General features: G+C 59.5%; 1 protein-coding gene across 2 annotated transcripts in view; it reads left to right on the forward strand.

Moving 5' to 3' along the window:
- Positions 1–23,675, forward strand: part of ARHGEF10L (Rho guanine nucleotide exchange factor 10 like) — a 114,925-nt gene that overhangs the window by 79,944 nt on the left and 11,306 nt on the right. For both annotated transcript variants that reach the window (XM_037500671.2, XM_037500673.2), the window contains 5 exons: positions 2,913–3,034; positions 8,768–8,854; positions 10,021–10,253; positions 11,656–11,810; positions 15,767–15,915. In XM_037500671.2, coding sequence (XP_037356568.1) covers positions 2,913–3,034; positions 8,768–8,854; positions 10,021–10,253; positions 11,656–11,810; positions 15,767–15,915 — 746 coding nt within the window. The remainder of the gene's footprint in view (positions 1–2,912; positions 3,035–8,767; positions 8,855–10,020; positions 10,254–11,655; positions 11,811–15,766; positions 15,916–23,675) is intronic.

The raw sequence follows: 23,675 nt of genomic DNA on the forward strand, positions 1-23,675 counted from the left end.
TCTTTTATTGTTACCATGATTGCCACTCGTGATATTTTTTAGAGCATAGCAAAGCGTTGTTGATAGGACGGTTCTGTTGCACAGACTCTCTCTACGGTGTCTTCTTCCTATGGAACCAGGCTCTGTCCTCCTTCAGGGACCCCTGTTTTCCCCTCTCCGGCAATGGCATTTCTCCAGTGTTCTCTGGGTGCAGGTGTGGGGACTGCTCTCCTGGCGACTGGTCCTCGCTCATGTCCCCCCTCTCTCTTGCATGAAAGTGAGTCACGGTGGCCGTACCCATTTGACAAATCCTGAAAATGAGACTCCAGGAAAAGTTGTTGTTCATGCTACGCATGTGTGGGCTGTTGTGGGTCCAGCCCTGTGTGAGGGGTGTGGAGTAGATGTTGGGGAAGTTTTTGCCTTCATGAAATATGGGTGTAGCAGGGAGTCCATGGGTGCATGTGCACACACACATGTGCACACATGCACACACACACATGCACACACCATCACAGAAGAGGCACACACACTGTACACACACACACATGCACACAGTACCCACACGCAAGGCACATGTACACAACGCACGAAGCACACATTCACACACAATGTATATACACACAAGGCACATGCTCACATAGGCACACCACACATGCACACATGTGCACTCACACAAGGCACACATAATGCACACACATGCACACAGCGCACATGTATAAGGCAATGCAGATGCACAGGCGGATACATGCATACACATGTGCACAGAGCACACATGGACACACATGAAATGATCACACATCCGGGGAGGGAGACAAGCCCATAGCAGAGCTGTAATGATGGTAAGAGCCAGACATACAATGGGGCTGAGACAGGGAGATGGGGGGTGGGGGGGGTCAGTCATGTCCACGCCAGAAGGTGCATGCTTAACGTGCACCTCTGGCAGGAGAGGGGCGGCCTTGGAGAGAGCAGAGGACGGCGTTCCAGGCAGAGGGAGCACCTAGAATGAGGCTTGGAGGGAGGAAGCCTCCTGCAGCCCTCTGGAAAAGTTCCAGTTTTATCCCAAGTGGAGCTAGACTCCATGGACCTTCTTAAGGAGGGGAAGAGCAGGACCTGGAGGAAGGGTAGCGGGACGGGGGGGTCTGGCTGCTGGGGGGAAGTGTGACTGTAGGGGGCAGAAGTTAGAGTGGGGAGACGGGTCAGTGACCAGTGGGCACTTGTGGGCTAAGCTGACCTTTCCTCCTTAGGTGAGCAGGTGTGCAGCTGTGTTCCCTGTGCCACCAAGTGCTGTGTGGGTGGTGGGAGGGCTGCCATAATGGCTGCTCACCGGTGACCTCTCCTCCCACCTCCAAATCTCCAGAACCTCAGTTTGATGTCATTCTATAAGTGGCCTCCTCTCCTGGGGCGCCCTGTCCAGCACCCATGGCTCTTGGGGGTCATCCAGTGTCCCCTCAGCCAGGGTCAGTTGTGCTGGAAGCATCTGTGGGAAGATCACAGGGTTTAGGCTAAAGACCCAGCCTCTGAGTCAGACAGACCATTGTCCCCGTCTGGGCTTCACCACCTGGCCATGCACCCACTTAATCCCCGAGTGTCAGTCTTGTTCATAAACTGGCAACTGTTAGTCTTACTGTGCTTGGTTAGCGTGACAGCGAAGCCAGGGAACAGGCCTGCAGCACTCGATGTGAGCCTGCAGGGCATATGGAAGCATCTTAGTGGGGCCCTGTCCTGCCCCTGCCCTGCCCTGTCCCTGCCCTACCCCTGCCCTACCCTGCACTGTCCCTGCCCTGTCCCTGCCCTACCCTGCACTGTCCTTGCCCTACCCCTGCCCTACCCTGCCCTGCCCTACCCCTGCCCTACCCTGCACTGTCCCTGCCCTACCCCTGCCCTACCCTGCCCTGCCCTGACCCTGCCCTACCCCTGCCCTACCCTGCCCTGTCCCTGTCCCTGCCCTGCCCCTGCCATCAGTCTCCCAGTAAGGCTGTGGTTATGTGAAGCAAAGGACAGGCTCCTTGGCAGGGAGAATCCCTCGGGAGAGAGGGCGGTTTGCTCACTCTCCCATTCACCCACTCATTCGTCCTTTCAGCCCATGTTCGCTGAGCACTTACTGTGCCAGCAGTGTGCTGGGGCCCGGGGAGACAGCAGTGAGCAAGTCAGCCCAGACCCCTGTGGCCCGGGCTTACAGTCCAGAGGTGAATGGGTCGGAGCTGTAAATAAGGAACACGGCGCTGCCAGGTTGTGATGAAGGGGGTGCGGGAAATGCAGGGTCTTCAGCTGGCTCCTGAGCGAAGGGGCCACCACAGTGAGGGTGTTCAGGTGGGCTCTGACGTGGCGACATGGGGGCCTTGGCCCACATGAGTGAACCACCTTGGAAACGTGGCTTAGTGCCCAATGGAGTCCAGGGGTCTGGGCTCGCCTGGTGTCTGCACTGGTAACAGGTCCCTGAAGATGCCCGGCTGGACGGGGGACCTGGAGGCAGTGCCCGCTGAGGTTTCAGGGTAGCCAGGAAGGAAGCAGGAGAGTCTCCTCTTCCCTGTCATCACACAGGGGTGAGGCAGCAGGGCGTGCTGCAGTAGCCTCAGTCGTCTCCGTCTCTGGAAGGTCAGGGTCACAGGGCCAGGTCTCAATTCAGTGTCTTAATGTTTTTTGAGACTTTCCCCCATTGATTCTGCCACTGGATCCTCATAACAGCCATAGGATGAAGGCATTTTTATTGTCCCTATTTTATAGGTGAAGAAATAAAGGCTCAGAGAGTTGGGGTGACTGGCCCAGGGTTGCTCAGGAGCTGGGTGGTCAAGCCGGGACTCAAACCTTAGATTTCCTGACTCCCTGGCTGGGACCCATGACCTGCAGCGGCTCCCTGGTCTCATAGGGCAACTTGCTGCCCTCTCGGTCCCCCTGACCTGACCTCGTCACCCACCTCCTTCCTTTTGCCGCAGGGGAAGAGAACCAGCCAGGCTGGCTCTGTCCAGATGAGGACAAGAAGAGCAAAGCCCCGTTCTGGTGTCCGCTCCTGGCTTGCTGCATCCCTGCCTTCTCCTCCCGGGGCCTCAGCCTGCAGGTGAGTGGAGCCGATGTGGCTGAGCCCTCCGCCTTCTCCTGGAGGCCGTGCCCGCAGCAGAGCAGGCCAGTGTCCAGCTCCTGTCCCGGCTTCCTGCTGCTAGTGGGCTGGGTCTTGTTGTTGCTCGGTGGCAGCTTCCCGCACACAAAAAATGGGGGTAGATGGTGTTCTTCAGCGGTAACCTGTGGTGGTGATGTCAGGCACCATGGCCTAGCTCCTTAGAGAGGTGAGAACAGGCCCAGGTGGCTGTGCTGGACTCTGTGGGTTGAGCTTGTTGTGACGCCTCCGGGAGGCACGGTGGGAGTCGGGGGATGGGGATGGGGATGGGGGCTGTCATGTCTCCCCCAGGAGACATGTCAAGCACCCATGGTGCTTGTCATGTCAAGCACCCATGGTGCTCCCCCAGGACGTCCCACCATGCTCTCATGTTGAGATTTGTAAGAACCCTGTGACTGGATGTTTCTCGATCTATTTCACAGGTAAGGAAATTAAAGCTCAGACAGGTGACATGACTTTCTAGAAGTGACACAGCCAACAAGGATGGGTCCAGGGAGTGGATCCCTGCCCTGCCTGATCCCAACCCCGGGTTTTTATCTGTCCCTCCTGCCCTGCCCCTCCACCTGGCAGTTCCTGCCCTTTTCCTCTCAAGGAGGCCAAGTCACTGAGCTCTGGGGGCGGAGAGCAAGCTTGGGACTCAGGCCCAGATGCATAAGCCCCGAGGGACGAGCCGAGTGGCTGCACGCGAGGGCACGTTGTAGCTCCAAGGACATGCTCTTGCAGTGTTGTTCATTCATCCGTCCATTCTGCGTGTAATTTTGGAACATCTACAGAGTTCCAGGCCCTGAGATGGAATATCCCTTCTCTCATGCGTACAGTTTTCAGTCTAGCAGAGAGAGGGAGGCAATGCCCAGTCGGTCAAACGAGGAACCAGACAAGAGCAGTGTGTCCTCTCAAGAAGATAAATCAGTGATGTCACAGGTCCAGAGATGGCCACGTAATTAGGGGTCAGGGCCTCTTGGAGGAAATGACATCTAAACTGAGACCCCAAAGCAAGAAGGATGCAACCCCATGGGAGTCCAGGAAAGAATATTTCACTTGATCTTAGCCAAAAGGCAGAGAAGCGATGGGAAAGAATATTTCAGACAAACCACACCAAGGCCTGCCAGGAGCCGTCAGGAAGCCTGGTGTGGCTGCACCCCACGAGCCAGCGGAAGGAGGCGGCTGTGGGGTCAGAGGGTGTGTGTGCTGAGCCGCGCTGGCCTCACAGGCCCGATCGGGGTTGGATTTCATTCTCAGAGCAATGGAAAGCCAAGGGCGGCTCCAGCAGAGGATTGGCACGACCTGCCTTGTGTTTCGGGAGGATCATTTGATCCTTCTGGCCAAGCGCGAGCTGTGGGCAGGAGGGGGCGGGGCTGGGGTTCAGCTGGGCATGGGCGTTGGCTGGGCTGGGTCCCGTGCTCCTGGGCACCAGCAGTCTCATCACCAAGAGGAGCAGTGCTTTAACACAACATGTTAAAAACCAAATCAGATGGGCAAGCTGCGGGCTTGCTTGTTTTGGAATCAGGGGCTGGGGCTAGGGTGGACAGGGCCGTGCAAGCTCATGGCCAGGCCCTGTTTTTATTTAAACTCCTGGTCATTGCCCATCATGGATTTGGGGGGAGCATTTTTTTTTTAATTTTAAAAAACGGCAGTAAACCGTTTCCCTTGATGTCTGAGTGTTTTGGTCGCCCCCTGGAAGTTAGCCCCTGTGGGGAGGCCTCTCCCCGAAGCCATGCCCTCGGCCCCATCTGCCTCGCCCCAATGGCTGGGGTGTGGGATGCTTCTGGGAAGTGCACTGGGGTAGGACTGCCCAATCGGTGCAAGGGGGGTGCTGGACATGACGGAGGGGAAGGGTGTGGGCCCGGACCACAGTGGCAGAGGGTGGTGTTGTGTTTCTGGGGCCACAGGCTGATTTAGGGGTTCATCAAGCTCGAGATGGGACTGGGTTCCCAGCACAGCCTGCCTTGTGGCCGGTGCTCAGTGAAGAGCGGCAGTGACAGTGACAAGACCACCCAGCAGTGGTTGCGTGACTGAAACTCAGTCAATCTCGACAATCTGGCGGTGGGGCCCTCCCGGAGGTGTCTAGGTTTCAGGCCCTGACCTCGGTGCTCCCCTGCATTTTACCCTCCCAGCACCCCATGAGACAGTGAGGGTCTGGTCCCATTGTTCAGGGGGAAGAGGCTGAGTCAGGAGCCCGTGGTTTTTCCTGCCCAGGCGATCACACTCCCGCACAGCTTGCCTGGCCCGTGCACGGCATCGGTGCCTTGCCAATCATTTTTGGGGGAGCCCAGGATCCTGATCACATCTGTGAGGCTCAGGAACCTCCGCTTTTATGGGGCTGCAGTCTTTGTTTATCAACAGGGAGGCCTGCTGACTCTCGTGAACTTCCTTGCCTGGGGCGTTTTTAGGGGTGCAAGCTGTAGAATGGGGATTATTTAAATCCACCCTGCCCATGGCTTGCCTGGCCTAGTACATCCCATGAAGGCTGACCAGGTGACCCTGTCTCCCCGTAGGGCCCTGGGCCTCTCAGGTCATGTGGCTGGTGGCCACAGGCAGACTGCTGCCCCCAGGGCCTCCCTGAAATAAACCCACCCAAGCGGGGACCTGTCTGCTGCCTTGCACCTGGGGATGAGGACCTGAGAAGCTTCTCATTTGGCGCTTTTGGGGCCTGGGTATACCTAGGTTGGCAGCCTCCTCAGTGCTGCCCGGTCCCTGCCTGCCATCTCCTGAGGAGCCCCCCGTGAGCCAAGGGAGCTGTGAGTCTCCTCGGGTGATGGCCTGTGGAGCTCCTGGGGGACACACCAGAGCCTGTGTACCCCCATTTTCTGGGCCAAGATGTCATTCCCGCTCTGCCTGAGCCCACCTCCCACTCACACCACACAGATGTGCCCCATCCGCTCCAAGTTGCAGCCGCATGAATGGGGGCCTTGGCGTGCCAGGGCCTGGCTCAGTTACTGCAGGAGCAGATGTGAACTTGTCGGCCCCGCCTGGCCTCCCTCCCAGCCCCCCTCACCTCCCCAGGCCTGGTCCCAGCGCCCCGGGCCTGGGGGAGTCTGCCCTGCATCTGATCTCCAGAGAGACCTGCTACCCCAGCCCCGCCCCTATGCACATGTGCTCAGCACTCTCGTGTGGCCAGCTGCATGGGGTGCTGGGCTTTTTCTCTTGGGGGACAGGGCTGTGGGGGTCTGAGGGAGGAGTGTGTCTCAGTGCTGAACACTGCCTGGACCCCCTAGGTCTTCCTGCTCATGGATGAATGATGGGGTGAGCGGAAGGGTGAGACGGGGGCCACGCCTGGGTTTGGGGCCCCAGCCCTGCGATACCAGAAAGGCCCTTCAGCTCGCAGCATCACAGCCATGTCCCCAGTGTTAATGGGGGGTCCCGGTCTCCTCTGTTGGGCTGTCGTGAGGATGATTATGATACTGCCCAGGTACCCTGTATTAGCCTGTTGCGTGGCGGGCCTCAGAGTCGAGGGAATGGAAGGGAATTTCCGAGGACACTTTCCAGGAAGGAAAAGCCCTGGTGTCTGTTTGGGGGGGCTTCTGAAGGCCTGGCCACTGAGATGTGGGGAGATCCTTCTTGGACCCCAGATCCATCCAAGGTGGATGTCTGTCCCTGGAGGGCAAGGGAAGGACCTGCCAACCCAGCTCTTCCCGGTCGGCCTGAGGTCCAACCTGGAGGCCTGGGGCATGAGTCTGGGGACTTGGGGGTGTGGGGACTGCTCTCACTGAGGTGCTGTAAAACACAAGTGCCTTAGGCCTTGGGGGCTGCAGCCCAGCCTTGCCGAGGGCCTGTCGCTGGCTCGGTTAGGCCTTTGCCCAATCTAGTAGCCTCTGTCCTGATTGTCTTCCCCCTCAGCCAGAACTGCTAGGTGCGGGGCCCTTGTCTCCTAACTACCACAGGTGCTCACTAACAGCCCTCCCTCATAACGTTGCCCTACCCATGAATGAGAATGTGCTAGAACAGTCCTGGCCAAGCAGCAGCTGCTGCCATGTGTCTGGCCCTTTGTGTCCTCAGTGCGAGGGTCTTCCTGTCCCTCTCCAGTCCCCACAGCCACCTGGCGGGATGTCAGCGTCCGGCTGAGGAGACGAGGGCCTGGTTTGCTGGCAGCAGCTGAGCTGGGGCCGGGGCCAGGCTGGCCGGCTGGAAGCCTGTGTCCACTCTCTCTCCTCCGGCTTTCCCTCTCCACACCACACCGGGGCATCTTCGGGGGAACTGGCTGCTTTGCACAGGATATCTGGGTCCAGGGCCTTGCCTGTCCAAGGGGTTGTGTGAGTTTTTGCCATTATCTTGCTCCCGGGCTTTGTGGACTCAGCTGGCATCCGGGGCCTGCTGGAGTTGCCATGGAAACACCTGAGGCCGGACTCGCTTGCCCCCTCCCCTCTGGGAGGACCAGCACAGCAGCCCGGCAGAGAGAAAGGGCAAGCACCCTGGGCTGGAGGGGGCCACAGTGATGGGGCAGGGCCCGAGGGTGCTCAGGTGGTCAGGCAGGGGAAGCCCCCTGCTCTGTGCATTTGGACCCATGGTCCCCCCGGGTGGAAGTGGGCCCCGAGTGCAGAGGCTTCCAGTATGGCGGCCTGGCCTCTAGGTAGCATTCAGCCAGAGGATGAGAGGTGCTGCGCTACGAGTCCAAACCCGATTCCAGGCTTGGCTCTGCCACTGACTTGCTATATGACCTTGAACCGGTCCCATCCCCCAGTCCCTCTGCCCAGCGTCAAGTCTGCCATCTCCTAAATGAGGGGGCTGGCTGGGCCGATGTCTTTGGGCCCCCTCGCCTGTGGCCGTCAGAAATGCAGAGTATTCCAACAGGGCTGGGGCTGACCGGAGCCTCAGCACCAGCAGAGGGCAGCATCGGCCTGCAAAGAGTCCCTGGCACCTCCATCCTCTCTGGAGCCTCTTCTTACTGTCCAGACCTGGCCTCTTTCCCCTTCCCTGTCTTGTGGGGAGTCCCAGCAAGGTCTGAGAAAGGGCTTGGCCAGCTCGTGTTGCTGTCCTGGCCAGAGAGACAGACTGGCCATTCTAGCCCAGCAAACAGAGAGTCACCTGCTTGGGTCTGGGGCAGCAGCTGCAGGTGGAGCAGGCAGTCTAGGGTTCTTGGGGCAGCTCGGCACCGACAGAGCCCCCAGCTGCACTAGCAGCCTGCACAAGCCAGCTGGTCGGCCCTCTGGCCCTGGCCGGCTGCCCGAAGAGTGGTTCTGATGCTGAGGTGGGGAAGCCCACATCTCCAGCACCCCCGCCTCCTCCATTGTGCCTCTCTGGAGAAATGCAGGAAAGTCAAGGAGGGAGACGGTCAGGTGGGGCCCTGCTTCTTGCCCTCCTGGGTCCCGGGGCTACTGTGTGTTCTTTGTGGACCTCTTTTTCCCCATCTTTAAAATAAGGGGGTGGGTGAGTGGTTTTCAATGACTCTTATCTGGAAGTCACTTAGTTGCTCTGCTGGTCCACAGTACCATTCAGGCTCCTTCTAGCTGGAAGGTTCTAGAAGTGCAAGGCCAATGTGCATGCATAGAGTCTGTTGGAGAACCTGCTAAGGTGTTCTTTCCCAGCCCCGCCCTTCGGGGTTCTCATTTGGGCCTAAGTGGGGCTCAGGAATCAGGTTTAAAGGCCCACCCAGGTGGTTCAGACAGAGGTCCTGCTGCCAGATACCAGCAGGGAGGCCCCTCGACACTTAACGCCATGTGTGCTGTCTCTGTCTCGCAGCTTGGAGCCCTGGTCCACAGTCCTGTCAGCTACCCCCTGCTGGGCTTCTCAGCAGTCAGCACCTCCCTTCCACAGGGCTACCTCTGGGTGAGTCACCCCTGCACCCAGCCAGGGTTTTTGGCCCAAGAATGGGGTGGGGAGGCGGGTGGCATCTGGGAGGGGTGCTGGAGAAAGTGCCTGCCCGCTGGGCCCATTTGTGCACCTTCCTGGCCAGTCTTCCTGGGCACTGCTGTGCCAGGCTCCGTATTTGGAGATGGCAGGTACAGCCCCTCTGGGGACATCAGGAAACCAGGGCTGAACACAGAAGCCTGACCCCTGCATGGCGGCCCTAGCCCCACAGGGAAACACGATGTGCAGAGTGTCTGGGTGCCAGGCTACCCCGCGGTCAGGAAGCAGGGCTGGTTATTGCTTCTCTCTTATGGATATCCCAGCCTCCCTTTCTGCCCCTGGGTTCTTGGCAAAGCCTCTCTTGATTTGACTAGGTACCCCCATGTTCCTCATGCAGATAATGCCTTCCCATAGACCCCCCCACCAAAGGTTCCCTCACCACCCCGTGTCCGTCCTCTAACCTCTATTTGTTCCTGTCTCTGGGCATTTGGCAGGAAAACTGTGACTCACCCTTCAGAGTCCAGCCCCAGTGTCCCTTCTGAGGGTGATTGTTCTTCACTGTTTCCCAGATACCTAGCACATGGTGTATCTACCCATCCACCACCCACCTGCCCTCCCATCCCCCATTCACCCACCCATGCATCTACGTACATCCACCCAATCATCCATTCATTGCCCCACGCACCCACCCATCATCCATCCATCATCCATCCACCCATCCGTCCTTGTATCCAAACATCCATCCATCTATCCAGTATATATTAAGTGCCATAGAGTAGACACAGAAGAACAGTGTGGACAGAGGACGTTTTATAGAAAAAGGGGAAAGTGTGTTTTCACTGTTTGTTAGTTGACATGCACACTGCAGACAAGGAGGCTCGTCTGACTCGCTGACTGGGTATCTAGGCCAGCTTACCTCCGTACCTGATTTCCTATGGGTCCCGAATCTAACTTGTTGCCGTGGCAGCTGGGGATGAGTGACCTTCAGTGACAGCAAGATGTGTGTGGGCAACAGGGGCGTGCTCCTCTCGATAGTCAGCCCTGGTGGCAAGGAGAGGTTTGGGGAGGTCACTGGGAGGGCAGTGGCTGAGCCCCACTCTGCTCTTGTGGTTCTGCCTAACAGCTGCTCTGGGTTTCTGCCCCAGGTCGGGGGCGGGCAGGAAGGTGCAGGGGGGCAGGTGGAGATCTTCTCCCTGAACCGGCCGTCGCCCCGCACGGTCAAGTCCTTCCCGCTGGCGGCCCCTGTGCTGTGCATGGAGTACATTCCAGAGCCAGAGGAGGGGGAGAGCGGAGACGGAGACAGAGAGGAAAGCGGCACAGCTGCTGACCCCTCGGCTGCAGTGCACCCCACCATCTGCCTGGGGCTCCAGGATGGCAGGTGAGGACCTTTGGAGGGGAGGCTGAGGATAGCCTGGGAGGTGGGGCGGGCAGGCAGGTGGGGGATGGAAGGTGGGGCCTGGGGCGCCTGGCGCAGCAGTTAACTGGACACCTCCCTCCAGGCAGTGCGCGGCCAGAGTGGCTGGCACTGCTGTCAGCCGGTGCCGAGTTGAAAACCGGCATTTCTTCTCTTTGGGGCCTTTGTAAAGTGGGGGTTCAAGCCACTCCCCCCCCATACTGCTTTGAGAGTCCAGTGGGACATGTGGCCCATGCTGCCTTCAGGTCACTTAGAGGTCACCTACCTACAGCGTCCACCACATTTCGCCTTGACCCTTAGAAGAGTGGGTGGGGTCTGGGCAGCCCCAAGTTATGCCCTTCTGCAGAGAAGGGAGCCCCTGTAGGCCATGCCTGGAGCAGGCGAGTCAGCAAACATTTGGTCAGGGAAGCCAGGTGGGCCAGGGTCTGCCCTGAAGTGTGCACTGGTCCCTCCTCCAAATCCTCCCTGCATCTCTGTCTTCCATGCCCGTCCTCCCGTGAGGGAAGAGGGGAGACAGGGTACTTTCTGAGCAACTACTATGTGCTGCTCCCTGGGCCCAACAGCAGCTCCTGTGTGTCCCCTATTTCCCATGTGAGAACCCGAGAGAGGAGCAAAAAACCGGCACACACAGAACCAGCCTGGAGACGCTGCAGGCGCCGTGAAGTCCAGGCCTGGGGCTGCAGCCCCTGCCCAGCCCGGCCCCAGCTCAGAGGGCCCGGTCAACACCTTTTCCGTTTTTAATGAGATAAAACAGACGTAGCGTGACATTCACCTTTTTGCCCTTTTCCCACTTTCTTTTTAAAAATTGAGATCTCGTTGACACAGCATCGTGTTAGTCTCAGGCATGCAACATAATCACTCAGCATGTTGTGAAACACAATAGGTCACTTTTTTTTCATGTTGACCATTTTAAATTGCGTAATTCAGGGACTCGTAAATCACCACATACAGCTAGCATCGCTGTCTTGTTCTAGAACATTCTCATCACCCTAAAAGAAAACCCATGCCCACTGAGCAGCCCTGTCCCCCGCCTCCCAGGCCCCCCGGGTGCTCTCTGCCTGTGGATCTGTCTCCTCCGGCTGTTTCACAGAAGCAGGGTGCATGGTGAGCCGCCTCACCTCCCTCTCACTGGGTGTCATGTTTTCAGGGCTCACCCCTGTGGCATGTCAGTGCTTCATCACTTTTTAGGGCTGTGGGGCTGTGAGGTAGGCATTATTGCCCCATTTTGGGGGAGAGGACTGAGGCTCAGCAGCCTGGGGTCGATCAGTGCCTCCATCGTGTGGAGCCATGAGCCCCCCACAGTCCGGGAGTGTTGTGGGGCAGGGCTGAGTAGGGCTGAGTGAGTCACGAGGGCCTCTCCCTGCAGCATCCTGGTTTACAGCAGTGTGGACACGGGCACCCAGTGCCTGGCGACCTGCCGGAGCCCCGGCCTGCAGCCCGTGCTCTGCCTGCGGCACGGCCCCCTGCACCTGTTTGCCGGCCTGCAGGATGGGACCCTTGCCGCCTACCCCCGGAGCAGCGGTGAGGAGCCGGGCTGGGGTGGTGTCAGGGCTGGGTCCTGAGCCAGCGGGGTTGTGGGACGCAGAGCAAGGAGGCAGCTTGACACGAGTCATAAAAACTTGGTGCCAGGGATGCGGAGACCCCTAATCCCTACTGGGGTTTGTGCAGGAATGGGGACCCACCGCTGCTGTCAGCTCAGCCAGTCGGCAGTGGGTGAGAGCAGAGACTCAGGTGGCAGAGCCCGGTGACAGCTGTGTCCCTTGGCAAGTGGCTTCTCCTCTTTGTGCCTCAGTCTTCTCATCTGTAAAGTGGGGATCACAGTGGTACTCATCATAGGTTCCCGCAGAGAAGGCAAACAACCCAGTGAAGGCAAAGCAGAGGGCCTGGCACAGTGAGTGCCTGTGGAGTCTCAGCCTGGGGGCCTCTGTTATGCCGCGAGCCGGGCCGGCGGAGTCTAACTGCTATGCTCCGGGTCGGGGTCGCCTGCACAGTGTCTTCTCACTGCTTCCCTGAGAGCGGCCTTCTCTTCACGGACCTGAAGCTGAGCCTAAGGGAGGCCTGGGAGCCTTTCCCTTGTGGCCTGTTCGGTTTGATGACACAGGCTGGGCAGAGAGGTGCCCCCCAGTGTCACCGAGAGGGCGGAGAGTGGCCCAAGCTGCTCCTGCTCTCCCAACTGCTGTGTCATCACAGCCTGTTGCAGGGTTATAAATGGATATTTGTACTGAGCTGGATTTTTTTTTTTTTTTGCCACTTGGCACTGTGTTGGTATTTTTAATTAGCTTTTGATAAGGCATTTATAGTTTTTAATTAAAGGGGGAAGAGGGAGGGAAAAAATCCCTCTCACCGTCAGACGGAGTGTGTGTGTGAATGTGAATCTGGGATCAGCTCTGTGCAAATTTTGACCAGGGGCTCTGAGGGCCCCCACCCTCCGGCTCCCTCTGGCACTGGGACGAGGCGGGTCACCTCCGGAGGAGCAGGTGACCCATGGGAGAGGGGATGGGCAGGGTGGAGTCCCAGCGGTGAGAGGGCAGCAGTTTCCTCTCCGGTAAAGCGGGAGTGAAGCAGCCCCACCCCATGGAGAGCACATGTGGCCCAGGTGACCTGCCACACCAGCACCCAAAGGGGGCCTGGAGCCTAGAGATGGGCGCCCGTGACCTCCTCCGGCGGCATCGCAGGCGGCTGACCACTGTCGTGGTCTCCACGACTCTCCCTCTGTGTCCTGCCTCCTGGCTCCAGCTGCCTGTGGATTCCTGGGCCGACCACCTGGGCCTGCTCCCTCGGGCTGGGGCGGAGGGGCTCTGGCCTCTGGAAGGCGCCTTTGCTAAGACAGGGCTTCACCTCCTTCGCCTGGCTGAGAGCTGGTGTGGGACTCAGACGGGCGGGCTGTTGTACCCAGGGCTGTGTGTGCGTGGGAGTGCGAGCGTGCGCATGCCCAGGACCCCCGAGGGGAAGGGGGTGGAGGGTGGGTCCCCAGCTAGGGGGGCACGAGGGCTGCCCCTGGCCAGAGCTCACTTAAAACCTTAGAACTGTGGCTCGCGAAGGCTGGGAAGACCCTGAGAGGTCAGTTACGTCCCTCGTGGTTCACTTGGGCTAAGTGAGTCTCAGCACGGGGAAGCCTCTTGTGCAGGGCCCCACCGTGGGCCCGAGGATGGGGGACTTCTGTCCAGTGTCCTTTTGGTACAATAATGTTGGTCTTATTAAGTTTTATCACATTTTCATTCAGTCCTGGAGTCAGGACTTCAAGGGTTTCTGGAGACGCCCAATGAGTGGAGGAGGGGTCAGTGCCCATGTGCCGTCCCAGGGTGTCAGACCCCAGCCCCTGCCCTGGACAGGCCCGGGTCGGCAGGACAGAAGGTGCAGGGCTCCAGTGGCCACCACTGTCTGGGCCACTTTACTGCTTTCAGGGTGTGGTCACAGTATTTCTAGTGACCTCCTCCCTGGGGCGGGTCACAGCCCCCCTTAGTCACCGGGGCAGGATCCCCAACTTCTGGCTTCCAGACCATGTATCTCTGGCCACTGGGGGGTGCTCAAGGCCTTGCATTTTCGTGTTCTGGCGTTCCGGTGGGGTCAGTGTCCCTTGCGGACGCCTGGCCGCCTCTTGGTCACTCACCCCGCTAGGCCCTCAGTCCTGGCCCCAGAGCCCTTTGGGAACTTGGAAGCAGAGAGAGCGGCAGGGGTTGGGGAAGGAACATGGCCCATCACCCCAGCTCTGTGGGTCCCTGGCGCCGTGTTGGTTGGGTGGAGTCGATACCCGCTTGCCCACCATGGTGTGTGGCTGGGGACACCAAGCAGCACGGCTACTGAGCAGGAGTCCTGTCCAGCGGCGACATTCTGGCTGGTTATTCAGTCTCTGCCTCATTTTTCTCAGTTGTGAGATAGGGCTGGTCACAGAACCTTCCAGGCGGGCTTGCCGGCGTGGGCACTGTGTGAGTGTCCTTCCCTGTGGCACTGGCCCGCTTTACAGATGAGGAGATGAGGCTCGGCGCGGGGAGGTCACCTGCCCCGTGCTGCATAAGCTCCGGGGCGCAGCTGGAGTCAGCCGGCCTGCTCCTCACCCTCACGCTCATGGGCGGGGGCGCTGGCCCCAGTGAGTTTGAGGGTCCTGCTTCCTCAGCTCTCGGCTGAGCTGGGAGGCCGCCAGTGGTAAGTAGGACAGAGGGGAGAGGAGAGCCTGGCTTACGGGGGAGGATGGGCAGAGGGACAGCCTGAGGAGGGCGGGGGTGGGCGGGGATACGGCTCTTCTCAAGGACTCCTCCCCGAGGGCTCCTCCCCAGCCCAGGCAGCGGCTCCCTCAGTGGACGCTGGGGGCCCCTCTGCTCAGCAGCTGGCTTCCAGGGGGGTCTGTGGTGGGCTCCTGTGAACTCATTCCAGGGACGCGGTGGAGGGGTGGGGCTCTGTCCTGCTCCTGGACCCTGTCTCTGCTTGTCCCTCCCGGGTGGGCCATGGCCTGGGCAACCTCCGCCTCAAGTTCCTTCCCCACCTGGCATCCTGGCACAACAGGCAGCCATGGGGTGCTGTGTGGCATCAGGTGTGGCTTCAGAGACAAACCAACCTCCAAGCACACCACGCAGCTGCAGGGCATGTTCCTGGGTAAGCTGAGCATCCCCGGGGTGGGCAGTGCCAGGCCAGGCCAGGTCCTCCGTTCTGCTCTGTCCTCAGGGGTGCTGGGTTAGGGGCTGCTGGCCTCTCGGGACCTCTCCTCCTTCTACACCTGGGGCAGTCACCTCTCTGGAGGAGGAAGGTCTTCAGAGAGCTTGGGGGAGGTGAGAGCACCTTGGAGGAGGCAGGAAGTTCTGTGAGGAGGCGAGGGTCAGTCCCTCTAAGCCTGTGTCAAAAAGTTCTAAGGCAATCTTGTTTGCTCTGCGACTTCCCACTTTACAGATAGGGAAACCAAGGCATTGAAAAGCGGAGTGATGCGCTCATGGTCCATAGTGAGTTGCTGGCAGGACCAGACCCCATGTCTCTTGACTTGGTCCAGGAAACGTCCTGTCATGTTGTACTGCCTTCCTGGCAGGATCGAGTGAGGATGCTGCCTCCTTTGGGAAGCCTCCCTAGATTTTCCCTGTGCAGATTTGTTTTGTTTTCATCTCAGCAGTTCTCATGGCCCCCTGTGCACGCCTGGTCATTTGTGCTTGACACCTGTATGGTAACTGCTGATTAACCCCATGGTTTCTTGGACCAGCGGGGTTTCCTGAAGAACAGTGCGCTTGATTCATTTCTGTTCTAATACATAGCATCAGCCTGGCATGTAGCAGGTGCTTACTAAATGTGCGTGGAATGGATGAACAGAAGAGAAGGGGTGGGATGTGAGTGGAGGCAGATGGGAACAGCCATCACCCTACAGTGGGTGGTGGGGGGCAACTGATGGGTTCGGGAACCTGGGGTGCTGGGCCAGGCCTACACTGAGGCCCCTGACCTGTTTGGGCCCCTGACCTGTTTGCCCTCTCCCCTGAGCTGCTTCCTTCTTCTCCCTCCAGGAGGCGTGCCCTGGGACCTGGAGAGCCCTCCTGTGTGCCTGACAGTGGGGCCCGGGCCTATTCGCACCCTGCTGAGCCTGGAAGATGCTGTATGGGCCAGCTGTGGGGCCCGGGTCACCGTCCTGGATGCCACCAGCCTGCAGACTCAGGTACTGCCCTGCCCCGGGGCATCTTGTGGGCACTCATACATGCTCGAGTTCTACTAGACGCCGCGCTTAGTTCCTGGCTGTGTCTTAGGTTCAGAGTGGGGAGCCTCCGGGAGAGGCTGCAGTGGGGCTCGGCACTTCCTGCCAAGCTGTGTGAGACCCAGGTGGGCCTGGACTCCAAAAGGCTCCAAAGAGCTCCATGGGAATGCAGAGGGGGCCCGAGATCCATGCTGGGCCCTGGCCACTACCCGGACCTGCATCCCCCGCTGCCGTGAGGGCGAGGCTCCCAACCACACTGGCTGGGATCTGGACCCCGGTATGTCTGTTGCTGCCTTGGAGGTAAGGCCAGGGCCCCGTCCTTGTACTGGTCCCCAGGGTGCAGCCTTCTGGGGTGTGGGGCAGCCAGTGAGGACGCAGCCACCTGGAGACTCTGAACAGGGAAGCTGCTGGGTCCTGCCTCTGCCTGGGGTGAACCCTGTCCTCTAGCTGGTCCCTTGGGGCCCACACCTGCCGGCGACTCTCACTGGGGCCCACTGGCCTCGCCATGCTCCAGGGACCATCGTGTGTGGCTGTTGTGGCTCCCCGAGGGCATTTTGTGACGTCTGCCAGCATTTGGCTGGTTTGGAGGCTCAGCAGGAATGAGCTGCCCCAGGCCAGGGTCAGTGCTGGTGGAGGCCAGAAGTCAGAGCAGGCCCGAGCGGCCTCCATGAGGGCTCTGCATCTGCCCACCCGCTGTCTCGCCCACGCGGTCAGTGGCTCTGCTCTTGGGCGCCGGGTGGGAGGAGGAGTTGCTCGGGTTGGCACTTAGGCGGCAGAGGAGGCCGAGCCCAGTATGCCTGCACCGGGGTGGGCTCTGAGCTCTCATCACCCTCTGAGGAGGAGGCTGGGGCTAAACATGACTCTGTGCCCCCTTCAGGGGCTGCGTAGACAGCGCCTCCCTCATGCTTAGGCCTGGCACCAGGACCATATTCTCCACATGCCCCCCTGGTGCTGTTGGGCTGGGCAGGTGAGTGGGAGGGAAGGTGCCAACAGGAGGAGACACTGGCGAGAGGTGGGTGGTGGGTCCTGATTTCTTGGTTCTTTCTCCTGGAGCAGGAGGGGGTCCCCTGAGCCGCTCCCTTCCCAGCCCCTGGTTCATCTTGGGGGTCTTCCTTGTTACCTCCCCCCAACTTGCTTCCAAGGGTCTCTCCCCTCAGCCTTATGGAAGGGAGGTTCTCCCTGGCCTTTTGGAGCCCAGGCCCACCTGGTTCTCACACAGTTTGGCAGGAAGTGTCTGTCCGACCAGCGTCCCTGACCCCCAGCCTCTTCCGAGCCTTTCCCCTGCCCCCCATCCTCACACCAGCTGTTCTTAAGAAAGGGCTCACCTGCTCTGCACACCAGGGAGGGCGGCAGGAGATGTTGGGTGGTGGGGAGCATCGAGAAAGGGGGGACTCCACGGCGGGCCCAGGGAATCACGCGCCCGTGTGGGCAGGGAGATTGAAAAGTTTGTGCGGTGCGGGCAGCTGGCCTCAGTACACACAGCCTTCGGCACAGTAACGAGGTGCTCGCCATGCATATTTAATAAGCCGAGCTCTGTCGCTGCTTGGAACAGGGAGGAAACCGGCCCGCCTTCGTGCTGGGGTCTGGAAGCGCCTCTGTCTGTCTGCTGCTAATGACCACCCTGGCTGGCTTGCCCGCCCGCCGCCACCACCCCCTAGCCGGGCCTGGAGGCTGGGCAGCTGTGTCTCCTCGTGCGTGAAGCTCCTCGTCTACTGTCTCCACACATACTTGATAGGCGATGCTAATAGGCACCACCTATTAGCAGCCCTGCAGCCAGGTCTCCTTCAGCCTTGGGGAACCCTCTCTGGGGGTCTGAGCCACATGGGTTCATTCTTTGCCCCAGCCAGGAGCCAGGCGTTCCTGGGGTGTGCGGTTGGCCCAGATGTGGCTGGCATGGCTCTGGCCCCAGTGTCAGATATAGGGGTTAGCCTCGGGATTGTGCCGCTCTCAGGAGCTTCCCTGCTTTCTCCTACTCCCAGAAAGTGACAACCACCAGCACATACTGTGGGCTTCGGGTGAGCCCAGCATGGACATCAGCACTTGGTAGGAATGAACTCATCTAATGCCGACTCAGAGAACAGTGTTATTATTATTCCCAATTTCCAGGGGAAGAAATAGGCACAGAGGGCCTCCCCGGTGGCGCAGCGGTTGAGCGCTGGGTTGCGAAGCTGCCCGCAGTCCCTGCGGCGCAGGTTTGATCCCCGGCTGCTCCCTGGTCACCGGAGGAGGGTCCCGCATGGCTCACAGACCTCTCCTGCCGCCCGCTGCTCCCCTCAGCAGTGTACTTCGGTCCTTCTGCCTGCTCTGCTCCCCGCTCTGGCTCTGGTGAATTCTCTCACCCTCCCGCGCTTCTGACTGTACCCAGTGCTTGTATAAATAAATAAAAATAAATCTTTAAAAAAAGAAAAAAGAAAAACTGTGACATAAAAAAAAAAAAAAAAAAGAAATAGGCACAGAGAGGTCGAGTGACTTGCTTGAGGTCATCCAGCTGGAAAGAGGCAGAGTGGGGATCTGACACAGACCACTCTCGCGCCTGCTCTTGAACTTGTGCTGGCGTGGGGGATGGCAGGAGGCACGTCTCCTTTGGCTGTGCGCCCCCCTCCCCTCCCACAGTTTCTCTGCTGTCACATGCAACTCAGGACCTTGCATTGTGTTTCTGTGCCTGTTTTTCCTGCCAGCTTGTCTTCCAGGCTAAGGGATGCCCACACTTCATCTTTGTCTCCCCAGTGTCTAACTCCGTAATCTGGGCGCATGGGCAGGTCAATGTCCTGACTATCAGGCCTTGGTGTAGGTGTGAGAGTGACAGAAGCCAGACCCGGTCTCAGCTCTTAGGGACTCAGCTTCCAGTGTGGGAGCAGGCTTGGGACAGTCAATGTCAGGCCAATGAGGAGGTCTGCAGGGCAAGCCCTGACCCGGTGGGAGCCCAGGGAAGGGTGAGGGACCAGACCCAGCTGGAGGAAGGATGGAGCCAGGCAGGTGCTTGGAGGTCAGGGATCCTGAGCCAGACGGGGCAGGTGAGTGGCTGTGATGGGCGAGGGAAGCAGGAGGCGGGAGGATGCTCCGGGCAGAGAAGTCACCATGAGCCAGAGGAGGCCTGGTGGAGTGCAGGAGACGACGGGTGGCTCCCAGGGGCAGGACCTCTGGGCTGGGCTCGCCCCAGCTGTCTCCACAAGGCCCACTTGGCCCCTGCTGGCTGCCCTGACCTTGCGGCACCTGTCCCCTGCCGAGCCAGTGCCTGAGGTCTGTCTCCGGCTTTGACACTGGCCCACCAACTGCTTGTTCAGCTCCTTGATCCCAGCGGAGGCGGCAGCGAGGCCTGTTAAATAATAATGTAGCTCACCAGGGCCTGTGTCAACACCGCATCCTCGGTGTTCATTATCTAGATCGCCACCTTCAAAGTCTAATCCAGTCGTCTGGAGTTCATTTCAACCGATTGCTGGAGGGGGAAGCCAGCTGTGGGATGATTGTTGCATCTTAATTCAAAAAAACTTACTGGGGGACAGGCTGATAGACGGCTAGGCATGTGAGGTGTGTTCTGCTGGTCGGGGCAGAGTGGGCGCTCCCTGGCTGGGCTGTGAGTGGGCTCTAGGTGACGGCGGGGTCCTCTCCTTGCTGCAGACACCAGCGGGTTCATCTTAGACGGGAAGTGGGCCAGAGGGCAGACCCTGCAGCGTGGCCGCTGAACCTGCCCCACCTCTGGGCTGTTGCCTCTACTGTCCCCTACCCCAAACATTGTTGTGTAGAGCTTCCTCCTCATCACTAGGCCCTCTGACGGCTGCCACCAGGGTCACCTCTGCCCCAGGCCTGGCCTGGCCACATCACCCAGCCTTCTGGTGCTCAGAGCATTGCTCACTGTGGGAGATGGTTTTGACTGTCACCCCTGCACCCAGGAGGCTGTCAGCAGATGAAAACGAGCACTCTGTCTGTCTCCCAGGCGTGGCGCCACACCTCAGCCAGCATTGGGGGAGCCTAGAGGGGACCCTTCCTCTCCATGGGGGGGTGTGTGCTGTGCCCCTTTCACTGTTGTGCTTTCGGGCTGAAGGCGGAAGTGTGGGCTGGGAGAACTCGGGGTGCTGGTCTGTGGGCAGGTGACCTGGGAGAAGCTGTCTCTGAGGAAGTGGGGTCACCCTGGAGAGGGTGGGAAGGAATCTGGGCAAAGGGCTTGTTGGCAGGCCCGGCAGCTGGGCTGGGTGGGTCCTGCCCATCAACACAGGGCTGAATGGTTTGGGCAGTGACCTTATTTTTCTGGGTAAAGCGGTGGGGCACATCTGGGTGGGACAACTGTGTCACACGAGGGCTGGGGTCCTGCTTCTGATGTGGCTGCCACAGCCTTGAGGTGTTCCCACGGGGGCCCCTCTCCCCCAGAGTTCCCTGGTCCCCCAGCAGGCCGCTGCTTATGTGGCCCCACACCGGCACCAAGTGCTTTCCTGTCACTGACCCCATCAGGAAAGAAACTTCCCAGCCAGCTGCCCTGTAGACCCCCACCCCTCCAGATTTCCCCCTCCCACCCCACCTACACCCACCTTCCCCGCCCTTAACTTTCACATTTAGTGCCCAAACTTAGTTTGCATGTATTAGCTGTTGTAAATCTATCATAACACTGTGACGCGCCATGAATAATGCATCGCTGGGCTGTATTAGTTTTCTGTCTCCTATCTTATTTATGACACGAAACGGGTGGGAATTTGCAAAAGCAAAATCCAGGCGCAGGGCTTCTTGGGTAATCGTATGCAAATTGGCGTGCGGGGGAAGGATCCAGGCGTCGGTGCCAGGGAGCCCCCAGCGGGAACTCCGGTGTCCCGGCCCCACCAGCACGGTCGGGGTCACGTCACCCCACGGAGTCGTCTCTGTTCAGTGGTTTCGTCTTAATTTGTGCGTGTGTGTGAGAGAGATCATTCTCGTAGTCATCCTGTTCAGCTTTTTTTTTTTTTTAAATTAAAAGTTGGCAGGTGAAATTTGAGAAAGGAACTTCCTAAAGATGTGGCAGCAAGGACTTGCAAAGGGAGGGTGAGCGTTTTCCACCAGCAGCAGGAAGGATGGAGATTAGCTGTTCAGAAGAACTTCCTTTTGGGAAGCTTGTGAAGGGTGGGGATGGGTGGGTTTGGGGTCTCTCGGGATCCCTTCCCTGTGCGGGGGCTGGGAACCTTGGCGTGCGGGTGGCTGGGGCAGGGGAGCCGGCCCAGCTCTGGGTGTGTGCATGTGAGGAGGGGTCTCACGGGACCCCTGGCGGGCGGGGACGGCTGCCTCTGTCCTCACTGGGAGAGCTCAGGCCTTTTCTATGTCCAATATTTGGTTTTCCCCCAGAAGATTTAGGCTGATGAAGAACTTCATGGTTTAAAACAAGCAAATAGGACTTTGAAGCCGTTGGCTTAGGGAACAGGTTTTGTGATGCCGTGGAGGAGAAAAGGGAGCTGTGCAGAGAAGGCAGACAACAGGGCACGTTGTGGCCAGAACAGCCAGGGGACCCGAGGCCAGGCCAGGGGAGGACAGTGGGGCAGGTGGCCGGCCTCGGCGCTGAGCCCCGGGCGTCTCCGGCTCTCAGTCCTTCCTCCCTTCCAGAAGCCCCTCCATGCTCCCTTCAGTGGTTTCTCTCCGCTCCGAGCCTGCGTGGGTTGTGGGGGGCAGGAGACCAGACACAAGAGCAGTGGCCCGATCCCCCGCACAGAGCCGAGGATGGTCCTGGACTCGAGAATGCTTGGCCCGGGCTGGAGGCCGAGCGGGAGCCCAGGCCAGACTCCTGAGTAATCACAGGCTGAGTGAGGTCGCACAGGCAGAGGTTAGGCCAGTCCTGCACTCAGGGCACCCTGTGTTCACACGCTGGGCTTCTCAGGGAGGAACCACCGGGGCCACGCCAAGGACCCCTCCTAGTGCCCTTGCCGCCTCATCTGAGCAGGCCCAGACCATGTGGGCTCAGGAGCTGGGCCAGATGGCTCTGGCCTCGGCCACTGATTGCCTCAGTTTCCCCACTTGCAAAAAAGGGGCTCATTATGGAAACTGCCCCAGAGCTCGGCAGCATGATAGAAAGCTCCCAGGTCTCTGGCGAGGAGTTAGCCCAGAGCAAGAGGCCCAGCGGCAGAGTCAGGTGCTCATGGGGCTTGCTTGGGATCACAGGGACCACCTGGTGGGCGGGGGAGCCAGGACCCCAGGGTGCCTCTGACCCCAGTGTGCCCACCAGGCCCTCCTGTCCTCTGTGCTGCCTGGGCCATGGTCTGTAGAGTCCGGCAGATGTGCGTGGCCTGCGTCCTCCCGCAGAACCACAGGTTGATGTGAGCACCAGCAGGCAACGAGCCACCTCCTCTGTCTTTGACTGGGCTGTTGGCTCCCCCTGGATGCCGGGCACAGGCAGTGAGAGGAGACCAGCTGCACTCAGAGCAGGTACTTAATTTGGGGGTTGTTGTTGGTGATGCCCTGTGTTGCCTCGCAGGGCGGCAGCGTTGGAAGTGGCATAGCATGAGGGAGAGATTACTTAAAGTCCACGCAAAGCATTGAGCAGCCTAGAGGGGCTGGGCCAGAAGTAATGTGCAGCCCCATCCAAAGGCATCTCGTGTTTATCTGACTTCACGTACACATGCATGGACAGAGTGTACGTGCTTGAGAGTGTCCATGTGTGGGGGTGTGTTACAGGGATGCGAGTTAGGGTGGAGTGACCAGAGGCTGTTGCCTGGGGTCCTCCGTTGTTCCTGTTCGTCAAATCATACTATCTCTAGTCTAATATCTGCCTGCTGCTTCCAGCAGATACTGGCTCCCTGTATGTTCCTCATATCAGGGCTTTTGCCCTTGGTGAGAGGCCTCCTGCATGGCCCTACACCTGGCTGACAAGCAGGAACTCTGGGCACCAAGATGATATCCCCGAGAACAAGGAGGGCTGGGACCCCTCATGCCTGTACCATGCTCAGCTGTGGGCAGACACCAGCAGGCCCCCGCTCCACCCGGACACCTGCCAGGACAGGCTTGGTCGGTCGTCTGCTGGGGGCGAGCTCTTGGCAAAGGTGCTCGGTGGCCTCAAGTGGCCGCGGTCCTCCCTCCTCAGTGCAGGCGCTGGAGAGGCAACGCTACGCTGGCTCTCATAATTGAAGAAAACAAAAGGAAATTAAATAGGTCTAATGAGGAGAATATCAATAGCCCGCGCCTGGAGAGGCTTTTATACTCCACTTCCTCCAGGGTGACCAGGCGCACCCAAGGTTCTAAGCGATTGCACAGCCGCGGCGGCACAGCCCCCCGGGGTGTAATGGGGCCTCCACCCCTGCCTGTCCATCCCCTGGCGGGTGGAGTGACCGGGGCCCAACTTCCCGAAGTTTCCCTGCCTGGCCCGCTGGGTGAGGGTGGAGTGGAGGCATCCTCGCCCGGGTTGCTGTGGGAGGCAGGGTTGCGAGGTGCAGGCTGTGCTGTCTGGGCAATCTCTGGGCCAGTGATCTTGCCTCCCAGGAGCAGCTGGTCCTGGTGCCTGAGCAGGGAGTGGGAGGCGAGAGCCCCTCCACGCCCACACTCTGCTGGGCCCGGCCACTCTGCTCAGTGGGGTCACCTGGACTCATGCTTCCCCGGCCGGCCTCTGCCCTCATCTTTCCTTAAGGTGAGGATGATAAACTGCGGCCAGGTACAGCCGGCGCCCCCGCTGTGGCAGCTCGCAGCACTCTTGGGGGCTCCTGGTGTCACCCAGCCCAAAGGACTTGGAGTGCGGAGCTGCTCACTAGGGAATTTATGGGAACAAGCACAGCAGCGTCACC

This window comes from Talpa occidentalis, unplaced genomic scaffold, assembly GCF_014898055.3.
Source record: "Talpa occidentalis isolate TD23 unplaced genomic scaffold, MPIMG_talOcc4v2.1 talOcc4.9, whole genome shotgun sequence".
In the NCBI taxonomy this organism is placed as follows: Eukaryota; Metazoa; Chordata; class Mammalia; order Eulipotyphla; family Talpidae; genus Talpa; species Talpa occidentalis.